Source organism: Echinops telfairi, unplaced genomic scaffold (assembly GCF_000313985.2).
Source record: "Echinops telfairi isolate 266 unplaced genomic scaffold, ASM31398v2 ScPeMD7_5;HRSCAF=22, whole genome shotgun sequence".
Taxonomy (NCBI): Eukaryota; Metazoa; Chordata; class Mammalia; order Afrosoricida; family Tenrecidae; genus Echinops; species Echinops telfairi.
In genome coordinates, this window is record NW_022103901.1 from 36,121,425 (window position 1) to 36,134,943 (window position 13,519).

A 13,519-nucleotide genomic window follows, 5' to 3' on the forward strand; every position below is an offset into this window, starting at 1 on the left:
ACTGTTTGCCTTAATGATACGAAATAAGGTGTAAAGTCCTATCGAATTGACCACAGATGATAAGAGATAGGCCGCTGTTTGGTGGGCTTACTGGTTTGGCATACTCTCTCTCCCCCAGCCTCCCTCCATTTCCTGTGTCTCCCTGCCTTTCTCTGTCTCTGTCTCTGTCTGACTTACTCCCCATCATCTGTTGAACCCACGGACACTGAAAACCTCTGGGCCACCTTTTCCGATGATGTGTATGTGACAGAGAGAGAATGGGTGTGACTGTGTGCCCATGTGAGTGTGTACATGCAGATGAATGCTTACATGTGCGTGTCTGTGTGTCTCTGTGTAAGGCTGTATGTGTGAGTCAGTGTGCATATGGGTATTTGGATGTATGTGTGTGTGTGTGTGTGTGTGTGCATAAGGTTGTGTCTGTGTGGGAGAGTATACATGTGACAGTGCTTGTGTGTGTGTGGCTATTCATGTATGTGTGCAAATGTACAAGTGGTTGCATGTGCATTTGTGTGTGTTTCTGTGTGTGTGTGCTTACCTATATGCATGTCTCTGTGTTGGGGTGCCTGTGGGACGTTGTGTGCGTGTGTATGGTGTTAGATGATGGTGAGTGTGAAGAGAAAGAGTCTGCCTCCAAGGGAAGCATTTGAATTCAGGTTTTGTATGTGAGTGTGTGTGTGACTGTAATTAGCACCCTGCATGTTATGCCCAGATCTGCGGGAGGGACGGTTACATAATGCTCTGTGTTTATAACAGAGAGCAGGTGCAGGGGCGGGGAGCCACTGACTCATGAGGCTCAGCCTGCAGCCAGTGCCGGGTGGACCAGAGGGTCATCCTTTCTCAGGCCATCAATGTCCATTGGCTGCCTTCCTGGTAACACTACACACGCACACACCTACACTGACTCACACGCACATATGCTACAGGAAACCCCGCTGTTGTTGGTCAGTGCTGCAGAATGAGTTCTGAATCATAGTGACCCTTGTCCCACAGAAGGAAGCGCTCAGTCCCTGGTCCTGCAGCATCCTCAGAATGGTGACGAGCTGTGAGCCCATAGTTGCAGTTCTTTGTCGATCCATCTCCTGGAGGGCCTTCCCCTTTTTGCCTGCCCCTCCCCTTACCGAACACGATGTCCTTCTCCAGGGACTGGTCCCTCCTGAGAGCACGTCCAAAGTACGTGACACTTTGATTCATTTTAAATGCTCACAGGACATGTCCCTCCCCAGGAGCCCTGGTGGTATCACAGGTAAGCACTCCTCTGCTAACAAGGCTGGGGGTTCCACCCACCAACTGCACCACAGAAGAAAGGCCTGGCAAACTACTCCCTTAAAGATCACAGCCTGGAAGACGCCCCTGGGGCAGTTCACCTCTGCTATCTGGAGTCTCGAAGAGCTGAACTCCTCTCGGTAGCACTGGGACCACAACCACACGCACAACACTCCTGGAAAGGGCTCACGCTCAGGGTACAGACGATACGAGGGGCCCCCAACAGCCCTGGGGAAACATGGAATGAAAATAGGAGGCAGGGTTTTCCCCAAGAATTTTTTGAAGCCCTCTCCTATATGTGAGGACTTCAGAAAGAGTCGTCAAATAAGTCCTAATGCTTAAAAAAAAAAGTGTGTGTGTGTGTGGGGGGGGCACCTGTTCAATTCCATCCCTCCTGGCACTTTAAAGCTCAGATCTGTTTGCTTTTTTCTCTGACCGTAGACAGTAGGGCTCCCTGTTTCTCCAAGGACGATGTGAAAGGGGCCTGCCTACTCGGCTATGTGGCTTGACTTGCGCCTCTGGGAGACGGGGTCAAGGATGGGCAGTGTGGGGTCCGAGGAGGATGAAGACGTTGCGAGCAAGCCCGTGCACACCGGCAGTGGGGGCTCCTGAGAGGCAGCTTCAGGGACCTGCAGGGCTCGGTCCTTCCGAAGATTTCTCACCTTCTCGCCCTCTGTTTGGTTTGCAGGGTAACCAGGACGCCGCCGCAGCCCCGGACACCATGGCCCAGCCTTACGCTTCCGCCCAGTTCGCGCCCCCCCAGAACGGCATCCCCGCGGAGTACACGGCCCCGCACCCACACCCCGCCCCAGAGTACACAGGCCAGAGCACCGTCCCCGAGCACACGTTAAACCTGTACCCTCCCGCCCAGACGCACTCGGAGCAGAGCGCAGACACCAGCGCGCAGGCCGTCTCCGGCACCGCCACAGTAAGTGCGCCCACCCACCCCCACCCCGGTGGCAGGGTAGGCGTGTCCCAAGACTGGGGACAGGGGCTCCAAGTTCTGGGAAGGACAGCAGGGCTCACCCCCTTCCACAGGTCTGCTTCCCTGTGTGGACCCCTCCGCACGCAGGCTTTGACATACCTGTTGCGCCCTGTCCACCAGCCCTCCCTGCTGTCTCTCAGATTAGCACCGAAGTCAGCACCGTTTCATTAAAGGGTGTAAACAGAGTGAGCCTTGGTGACTCCATGGTTAGGCACGTGATGGCTCACCAGAGCTTCCGTGGTTCGAATCCGCCAGCAGCCGCACAGGAGAAAGATGTGGCTGTGGGGTTCCATGAATAATGTTGTTGTCCCGTCTTCCAGTTGGTTTCCCCTCGGAGCGCCACACTGCATAGAGAACAGGGGCTCTCACTCCTGAGTCCTGCATGCCCTCCCCATGGCGGTTACCTTTGAGCCCATGGTTGGGGCCGCTGTGCCCATTCATCCTGTGAAAGGTTTTCCTCTCGTTCAAGTTTCCAAGCGCCATGTTCCTCTCCAGGGACTGCTCTCTCCGGATAACATGCCCAAAGTCCAAGAAAGTCCTACCAGCCTTGTTTCTAAGCAGCCTCCAGGCTGCCCTTGTTCCAGGACGGAGTACATGGCAATGACAACTTGGACGACCCAGTGTGGAAGTTGGAATCTGTCCTGTAGGGTCGCTATGAGGCAGAAGCCCCTCTGCCATCTGTTTGGGTGAGGGGGTTGTTGATCGCGGGAAGCATTTGTCGACTTCTGTTCCTCTGGCTTTGACCTGTGCCTCAATGGTACCTCCATGGAGCCGTGCTGTTTATCACACCTTTTGTTTCACAGCCTTGTTGTTGTTTCTGTTGCTGTTGTTACAAGGCAGGGTGCCCCCGTGTGACTGAACAGAACAGAGGCTTTCAAGGGTTGGGATCTTTAAGAGACAGATTGCCTGGCCTTTCTTGCTCGGAGCTGCTGCGGGAGCTGGCATCGAGCCGTCAAGCTTTGGATCAAAAGCTTAACTTTGGCACCCCCCTTGGGCTTCTTTAAAACATATTATGTCATGGGAGGTCACCCTCATGAAATTGTGTTATATGTTTTTCTGTGTTTTGGTAAATGAAACCCAGGACTGATGAACCTATAGGGACAGCAAGTAGAATAAGGGTTTCGAGGGTCGGATGGGGTGGGCAGGTGCAGGAAGGAAAAGAATGTTTGGAAACTGATGGTGGTAGCAAATATACAGGACTGCTTGACATGATTGAACTATGGATTGAACTATGATAAACATATTAACTCCCAAATAATAATAATTTAAAAAAACATATTAAGATCCTATTCACATATTATAGAATCCCCCCATTCTAGGTGCATAATTCAAAGATTTTTAGCCTGTTTCTCAAGAGGTGCACTTGAACATATGCAAAGTAATCCTCACAGCCGGCGGGTCCATTCTGACTCATAGCAACCCCGTAGAACAGGGTAGAACTACCGCCCCCCCCCCCCAGTGGATCTCTGATACTGTCACTCTTTATGGGAGTAGAAAGCCCCCTCTTTCTCTCATGGAGCAGCTGGTGGTTTCAAACTGCTGACCTTGTAGTTAGCATCCCAAGGTGTCACCCACTACACCAGCAGGTGACATATTTGTCACCCCAAAAGAAGCCTTGCATCCGTTGGCTGTCCCTCCTGTCCTCACCCCAGCGCTTAGCCCAGTGCATTCCAGACCCATCAAGATTGTCCTGTGCGTCTTACCTTCTTCCTTGTCAGAGCCTGGCTGTTGTAACAGGGGAGGTTTTGACATCGTAGGAGAGAATTCTGGGGGTCAGGGAGCATGTCTGTATCTTGATGGTGATGCTTGGACTAAGCTGTGCTCACAAAAGAGGCGGTGTTACTGTGTGCAGGGAAAAACCAGTGAAAACCCAGCCACAAAATTCAAACCCACTGCCTTCCTGTCAAACCTGATCGAGACCCCATGGGACAATCTAGAACTGCCCCACAGGGTTTCTAAGGATCCAGATTGCTCATAGAAGCCGCTGCTTCATCGGTCTCCTGATTTCAACCACCCATCTTTTGGTTAAAGCCAAGAGCTTTAAACCACTGTGCCACCAACGCTCCTTTCCAAAAAGAGGCTTTCTCTCCCAGTAGAATGAGAATTAAAGAGCTCTAGTGGCTCAGACACTGTGGCTTTGACATTGAGCAACTGACCAAAGGTGTGCATGTCATACCCAGCAGCCCTTCTCTATGAGAGAATGAATGAGGAGGCAGTCTATTCCCATGAAGATGCACAATTTCAGGAACCCCAAGAAGTTCTCCTCTGTCCAATAGGGTCACAATGAGCCAAAATCGACACAGGGTCGGGGGATGATGAAAACTAGTGTCATTGGGACTTGACTAAAAGACAGTCCTGAACAAAAATCAGTAAACGTTAAAACTTAGCAATGTTCCTTTGTAGACAACCAATATAGTCATGCCAATCACAAGGCACAGAGGGACTGCATATGAGAAACTTGTTGTTGTTAGATGCCATCAAGTCAGTTCTGACTCATAGTGACCCTATGTACAACCAAACAGAACACCGCCTGGTCCTACACCGTCCTCACAGTTGTTATATTTGAGCCCCTCCTGGCTGCCACTGTCAATCCATCTTGTCAAGGGTCTTTTTTTTTTTTTTTAAACCAAGCATAATGTCCTTCTCCAGGGACTGGTCTCTCTTGATAACATGTCCCAAGTATGTGAGACAACATCTCATCATCGTTCCCTCTAGAGAGCATTCTGACTGTACTTCTCCCAAGGCAGATATGTTTGTTCTTTGTCAGTCCACGGTACTTTCAATAGTCTTCACCAACACCGTAGTTCAAATGAATCGATTTTCCTTTGGTCTTTTCCAACTTTCACATCCGTCTGAGGTGATTGTAAATATCATGGCTTGGGTCCAACGCACCTTAGTCCTCAGAGTAACATCCTTGCTTTTCAACACTTTCAAGAGTGGATGAAACCCCTGGCGAATCCCCTCTGACCATGAACCAGGGATGTGAGTAGCCTTGCTATCAATAGGAATGTGTCAGAAAGTGGATTGTTGCAAATGCAATAATCATTTGATCTCCCTTATGATCCATTTAAATTTGTTCTAGTTGTTAATGCAGTTTTTATCTTTTTACTTTGCCCATAATTTTTGTTGTTTCTTTTTTTTTTGAAAATGTTTTTTGTATATGAAATCCAGAAAAGGTAAATCAGTAACTGGATTAATGGTTCCTTGGGGGTAGATCATGGGGAGGTTGAGCGGAAATGGGGAGCTAATAACAATGAGTACAAGCATGATGAAAATGTTCTAAAACTGAATGTGGTGATGACTGTACATCTCTTCAGGATGTGCTTGAAGTACTGATATGTGTGATATCATATGCCAGTGAAACTCTGGGGTGTGGGAATATTTCTGTGCAACAGATTTTTTACCTACTGCATTCCATCCTTTGATCTCTTGACTGCTTCTTCCATGAGCACTGACTGTGGATCCAAGCAAGATAGAACCTTTGACAACTTCAGTCTTTTCTCCATTTACCATGATGTTACCTATTGGTCCAGTTGTGAGGATTTGGGTCTTCTTTACACTGAGTTGGAATTCATATTGAAGTCTGTAATCGTTGGTCTTTCTAATCCCCCTCACTTTCAGCAAACACATCGCAGGTTCTTCATAAGCCTTATTCCAATCTTGATGCTACATCCTCTTCATGAAATACAACTTCTCTGATGATTTGTTCAACAGCTAGATTGAGTAAGTACCATGAAAGGATACAACCATGGTGCACACCTTTCCTGATTTTAAACCATGCAGCATTTCCTTGTTCTGTTTCTACATCTGCCTCTTGGTCCATGTACATGTCTCACATGAGCACAATGAAGTGTTCTGAAATTCCCATTCTCCTCAAGATTATCCATAATTTGTTATGATCCACATAGTCAAATGCCTTTGCATGGGCAATGAAACACAAGCAAACATCATTCTGGTATATTCTCTGCTTTCAGCCAAAATCCATCTGACATCAGCAATATTATCTCTTGTTCCACATTCTCTTCTGGATATGGCCCTAACCTCTATTGTTGCAACCATTGTTGGATAATATTCAGCAAAATTTTGCTTGCATGTGATTTTAATAATATTGTTCTATAATTTGAGCATTATGTTGGGTCACTTTTCTTTGGAATGGGTACCAAAATGGATCTCTTCCAGTCAATTGGCCAAGTAGTCATCTTCCCAATTTTTTGGCATAAATTAGTAAATGCTTCCAGTGCTTCATTAACTAGTTGAAACATTTCAGTTGGTATTCTGTCAATTCCTGGAACCATATTTTGGGCTAATACCTTCAGTGCAACTTGAACTTCTTTCATCACTAACTTTAGCGAAGGGTGCATAAATTTAAATAATAGCTGTCTTGATTGGATTTCCTTGAAGGTGGATAGATGTGACCCTATCACAGACAGTATTGCACTTCAAGATAGATCTTGAAAAGTCCGTCTGGACAATGAACACAATGGCATTCCTTTTGATCGTGTCATTCCTGGCCTTGAAAACCATATGATATTCTGATTCAGAATTGCCAATACCAGTCCATTTCCGCTCCCCCTAATGCCCAGAATATTGATCTTTAGGTGTTCCATCCCATTTGTAATGATTTCCAATCTCCCTAGATTCATACTCCATATATTCCAAGTTCCAATTGGTAATTGATGTTTGCAGCTGTTTCTTCTCCATTTGAGTCCTGTTCCTTCAGCAAAGGAAGGCCCCAAAGGCTTTACTCCCACAGGCTTTACTGCATCTGGGTCTTTCTGGCTGATTCTACTTTGAGAAGGCAGCTCTTCCTCACTCATATTTTGAGTCTCTTCCAACCTGAGGGGCTCGTCTTCTGGCACGACTTCTGACAATGCTCCACTTCTCTTCACTCGTCTTCCAATCTCTGTCGATGTTTCCTTGCTAGCCATAGGGTTTGAGTGGCGAATTCCTCTGAAGAGAACAGCCTGTCTAGTCCTTCCTCGTGGTCTGCTTTTAGTCTGGAAGCTCCACTGGAGCCTGTTCACTTTGGGTGACCGGTAACATAGCTCCCAGCATCGCTGCAACAGACAAGCCGCCACAGTGGGACAAACTGACAGACAAGGTGTGGGATGCCTACCCTGTTTCCCCGAAAATAAGACAGTGTCTTTTATTAATTTTTGCTCCCAAAGATGTGTGCTAGGTCTTATTTTCAGGGGATGTCTTATTTTTCCATGAAGAAGAATACGGTATACATTTATTGTTTCATTAAAAAGAGACCTTGCACTTCCTGTCTGCTCCGGCTGTGTTGCGGCCAACAGTGAGCTACTCGGAGGTTCCCGCCACTACAGTCCAGAGTCCAGAGTTACGGTAGCTTTGGGGGGCTGATTTTTTGGGGGGATGCCTTATATTTCAGCTAGAGGGAAAACTGTAAGTAGGTCTTATTTTCGGGGAATATCTTACTTTCGGAGAAACATGGTAGTGCTGTGGATCTCTTGGATACCTGCAGGCTTGAGCATTTTGTAAACATAAGGCAGTTCAGCATCTTCTCCCTGCTCCTCAGGCCTCTGAAGAAGATTCTGGGATTTGGGCAGCATATTCTCAGTGTGACTGACGCAGTGCCGTGCTTCTTCTACCTGAGGACACATGCTGACTACCTTGGCTGTGTGTCCTCTCATTGATTTAGAGACTTTATGTGTACTTGTAAAATCAAAACACTACCCTCTCAGATGATCTGCCTCTTGGATTTTCTTTGACTTGATTCTAATTAAGGACACATGACATACAGTGGACTATTTGCACCATTTTAAGGGGCACACATTGTCCAGGGTTGTGCCACCTTCTTCACTGTCCAGTTCTTGGACATTTTTTTACCCTGAAAGGAAACATGAGGCTCGTGGATTCGAACTTCCCACTGCCTCACTGCCACCTGCGTTCTGTGCCTGCTGATTAGCCTCTTCTTCTGGTCTCCTGCCAATGGAATCCTCTCATAGGGAGCCTTTTGTGTCTCTCTTCTTTCCCCAACTACAGTGTTTCAATGTGCATCTGTCTCATAGTATTGTCAGAACTCCCTGCCTTTCTAGTGGCTGAGAAATACTGTGTGTGTGTGTGTGTGTGTGTGTGTGTGTGTGTGTGTTTCAGAACTAACTTCCTTTGTTGTGGCTAATGCTCCACGGGGTGCCTGGCTCACCCTCCGTGTCAGCTGATGGACACTTGAGCTGGTTCTACCTTTGGGCTATAGTGAAGAGGGATGCTGCCGCCTCTTTTCATCCTCCTGATGTCACTGCAGGGGGGCAGGCCTTTCTGACTCCCTGTCCAGGACCAGAAGGAGTGATGTTTATCTGTCTGCTGGCTGGGTCAGATGGGTATGTGGTTGCTTCCAGCAATGAGGCTGCTGTGATGGTTTGGAGATGTTCATCGTGCCTTTGCTGAAATGCACAACAGAAGAAAATGAAGAGTACATGCATGAAGATGTAGAAATAGCCCTGGAGCATCCGTCCTGTGGCTGATGCTCACAAGTCAGCCCCTGCAAGGGCAATGGAACCAACTGCTGCCACTCCCACTTGTCCCAGTCATCAGTCGCAGGTCCACCTCTGTGATCTAACTGGGCCTCATTGACTCAATGGCCAGGCCTTTCTTCCTAGTGTATCTAATAGTCTAGATATAGGTCCTATTGAATCATATCCCCTGCTGGCATTTCAAATATTAGACTCACTGCAGCAAAGAAGCCACCACAGCATGGCAGAGTGACAGGGCATCGTGTTTGATACACATGTACGAAGGAGTGTCAAAGTGGTCGAGGAGAACAAAAAGCCATTATCTTTTCATTCGATTGTTCCATGCACTTTTTGAAGCCCCCTTGTAATATCCATCTCAGTGGGATGAATCTAACAAAGTGGCTACCAAACAATGGGCTCAAACTTGGGACGACTTTGAGGATGGTGCAGGACCAGGTGATATTTTGTTCTGTTCTCTGTAAGACCTCTTCAAAGTGTTGAGCAGCAAGATACCCATTTGAGAAGTAAAGTGAACCTGACCCAAGCCATGATATTTCCAATAACTTCTTATACGTGTGAAACTCAGACATTGATGGAATAAGGAGACTGAAGAAGAATTGATACATCTGAGTTATATTGAAAGTACTACGAACTACCATGAGAAGAAACACATGCGCCTCAGAAGAAGTACAAGCAGAATGCTCCTTCGAGGTGGGGATGGTGAGACTACATTCCTGTACTGTGGACCTGTTAACAGGAGGGGTCAGTCCCTGGAAAAGGACATCACGCTTGGCAAAGCAGAGGGGCAGCCAAGAAGAGGACGATGGTCAAGGAGAGGGTGATGCCATGGCTGCGATGCTGGGCTCCAGTGTAACCACTGTGGGGAGGGAACAGGAGCAGGCGGTGTTTTGTTCCATTGGCCATGAGGTCACTGTGAGTCTGAATGGACAGGACAGCACCTATCAACTACCAGATCCAGAAGCTCACTCGGAGGGAGCACCTACTCAAGCTGCTTAGCAGCCTAACAGCACAGTACCTGTCTCTCGACACGGTACCTGTCTCTCGACAGGCAGTCCTGGTGATGTTGGTTGTGAGCTGACTGACTCATTGTAACCCAAGGGCGAGTCACGCTGCCGCAAGGGCTCGCCAGCCTGTCATCTCTGCAAAAGCAGATCCCCAGGACTTGACTCCCACGGGGCTGGTGGGGGTGGACCCTGCAGCCCTACTGTTAGAACAGTAACTCTCACTTGCACTCGGTGGCATGTTAAGGGCACCAAAGTGCTCAGAGCTTCTTGGGAAGCTGCGTCCTTTGGGGTAAGAGGTGCACCTCCAGCGGCTGGGCACCCAGAGTGGCTAATGCCTGCACGGGATGTAGCACTAGACGTGGATGCTGGAGAAGGCAGCGCTCTGCAGCTCTGAGTGATGCCCGGACAGCAGAGACTCTCAGGTCATCCCGTCCGCTTCCCGAGCACCCAGGTGAGTCCCTGCTGGACATTTTTTTCTGCTGAATTTTCTATTTAATGTCGGCCTCCAAACACCTCCTGGATCTCTGTGCTGATGGAGCCAATACTGTATTATATTAGAAACTGCTCCTGACAGGGTATTTTATTCTTGACATATAATTAGAGATTTGCAAGGAGTGAATTTGCCGTGTATCTCCAATAGCAACTTAACTTCTATTTTTAACACCTCTGCAGTCTGTTTAAAAATCTCCCACCACCTTCTCACCAGTTCTTGTGGCAGGGGGTGGGGGGGCACAGAGGAGGAAATAAGGAGGAAAAGAGACATAGGCAGCTGCTATGGTCCCCAAGAGTCAGGTCCCCCGAATCCCAGGGAGAAGCGTTAATTCAAGAACCAAGACCTTCCTGACCTTCATCTGCATATGGGCTGAGTCTCCACGTTTTAGTCCCGAAGATAAGGCGTGGCTTGACGATGGCCTTCGTTCTGAACTTCTGGGGGCTGCCTCCGATCTATAAGCCAATTAAGCAGCTGAGACAGTAGAGTGGAAACTAGCTCAATGCTTCCCTTTGTTGTTGTTGCTGGCTCCTCAAGTCCACTCCGACGCTGGGTGACTCCAGTTGGCACAGTTGACCTGCCCCCGTGGGATTTCCTACACCTTCATGGGAGTAGATTGCCCGGACTTTTTGCTGCAGAATTGAGGAGTGGGTTTGAACCTCCTGCCCCCGAATTTTTGGTTAACAGCTGAGCACTTGACTCTTGAGGCAGCAGGAATCATCCTCTTTGTTAATGACCTATTTTATTATCATTACCCGTATTGAAGAAATCTAGGCTGGCGATTGAAGAAACAGAACAGTCAATAGGATATGCACTGCCGATTAACATCCACAGCTCCCCACAGCCCCTGGTTTGCAGCCTGCCTGCCGGAAGCAGCCACAGTGACGGACGGAGCCCTCATACGCGCTCCCAGAAATGGTTTCTGCTGATACAGGCATAAGCCTGTCTGCTCAGTTCTCGCTCTGGATGCTCTTCTGCTCTGTCTCTCTGTCTCTGCCTCAAATCCGTACCCCTGTCCGTCTCCTGTCTGCTCACTCATTCCATCCGCAGAACAACAGACTTGTAATCTCCCAGGTGTCGACATGGCTGTTCTTTGTTTGTCTAGAGACCTTCTGGCACTGCAACGTGGGCATCCAATTGGTGTTTCTGAAAATGGGTTTCCTTCTCTGTGTGCACTCTTGCATTTCACCTCGCCCTCGGAAGAAATTCTGGGTGTTTCTGGGGTTGGTTTTGCATGGTTGTCATTCTCAGCGAGCTACCGTGAACAGCTGTGTACAAATATTTCTTAGCAGCATCCCTTTGCCAGTGTTCTTATTCCGGTCCTCCAAGCCAGCCGTAGCAACCCGTGCACCGCAGGATTGGAGGGTGAGGATGCACAGGGTTTGAAGGGACTCAGAACCAGGCTTCTCTTGCTGGCTGGCTGAGTCTTGGAAGCCCCATCAAGACCTGCTTACCACCATAGCCACACGCAACCGCTGACCAGTGCCTGGTGGCTCTTTGTGAGGCACACCAGCCGGACTCACACCCAGATCTCCCACGCAGATGGCAAGAGCTGGACCCCTGCTCCTGACACCAGGGCCACTGTGGTGTTCTGAAGCCTTGCTGGGGCCAAAGGCAATCCTGCTCCCAGTGTAGCGTAAGGCATGAATCAGAGGACACAGAAGTAAACACCTGAGACCACAACACAGAAGATCCCTTTGTAGGACTGCGCCACCAAGTTGCATAATCGAAGGTTCTCAAGGCAGGTCAGAAAAACCATACACTGGCTAAACAGCCGCGGGTCTCATTGGAGAAGTGGAGAGGCAAGGGGGTTACGAGCTGGAATTCCCATTCTGGGTATGACTCAGGGTTGGGGTCATAGGCATGCCCACTTCTCTGACCTTCCCTTTCTCCCCTTCTATATGCCAGTCTTAGAGTACTTGGGGAACCCTAAACATTAATGCTAAATATACAGACGGCTTATCACCATCACGTAATGAATACTGTACCACGTGCTGCTGCTGCTGTTGTCAGTGGCCATGAAGTTGGCCCTGACCCATGGGAGCCCATGTGTGACTGTTGTCAGGGGTCATTGAGTCAGTTCAGACCCATGGCGACCCTATGCCCGACTGAATGACACACTACCGGGCCCGGTGCCATCTCATGATTGAGGTGGAGTGAAATGTCTTACTGTGGCCCTTCTACCAAGTGAGTGGGTGGGACTATGCAAACAGAGTCTCACGCTGACAGAGGGGATTGGTCCATTTTTGTTACCACTGCCACCTGCTATAAATAAGAGCCATCTGTGAAGCAAATGTGGAGAATGGAAGTCGCAAACCTTTGAAGGAGCCCCTCCCAGATCTCTGCCTGAAGGAAGTGGTGGAAGCTGAGGCCAGAGGCCTGAGATTGTGGGACTGTGAGACAGAGCGACAGGCAGGCTTCCTGGTCCATGGAGGCAGAAGCCAAGGGACCACGTGGCTGAGAGTCTGAGGACCAGAGAGAGAGCACCGGCTGCTGGCTGAGGAGAGATGCTGCTGTGGATCCACAGCTATCTGTTTATTATCTACTGCTCCTGGCTTTGGGAGCCTATTCGCTTCCCTAATGAGCCCCTATTCACAATAGCTGTGATTATTGTCTGTGCGTTCTTGGAAAGGCCATGCCATTGCAATGCACTACCAAACGCAGCGTCGAAGGCAAGTGTTGTGGGACGAATGGTTGGGGCTAGAGTGGGGAAAGAATAGTGGAGCATGGAGGCTTGTCGGACCCCCATACTTCTAGTAAAACCAGGGGAGGTCCAATAGGACTGGGCTCCACCGACTGAAACACAGCCCCAATGCTGTGCCCGCTTCATGGTCTGTGGTGCGCTTCAGCCCCTGGTTTTGGCTGTCGTGTCAGTCCATCGCTTTGAGGGTCTCCCTCCATTCCAGTGACCCTCCTGACCGAGATGGTGTCCTCATCTGGAGGGCCGTCCTCCTTGCCCACAGCAAGCGAGTGGAAGCTGGTTGCAGCTCTTGTCACATCACGCACCCCGGGGAATCAGTGTCTCTTCCATCCTGAACTCTACCTTCTTTTTTAAAAGGCGGGGGCGGGGGGTCAGGCAAATAAAGTCACCATAAGAATTGCGCTCTTGTCTTGAGTGAAGAGTCACAGTAGGACTCAAAAGCCCGGATTTCTTTTCAAGCAATTAGTCATCCCATGATTTGCACTCAAGTGGCTTGCGTCTGGGAAGGATGGGGGGTCACTGTCTTCCCTGACCCTAAGTGGCCCTGGGCAAAAGAGGTAAGATTGATTAGGGACATAGCTG

General features: G+C 49.0%; 1 protein-coding gene across 1 annotated transcript in view; it reads left to right on the plus strand.

The window, feature by feature from the left end:
- Positions 1-13,519, plus strand: part of RBFOX1 (RNA binding fox-1 homolog 1) — a 1,294,183-nt gene that overhangs the window by 1,159,534 nt on the left and 121,130 nt on the right. The window contains exon 4 of the mRNA XM_045284033.1: positions 1,952-2,191. Within this exon, the coding sequence (XP_045139968.1) occupies positions 1,952-2,191 (240 nt within the window). The remainder of the gene's footprint in view (positions 1-1,951; positions 2,192-13,519) is intronic.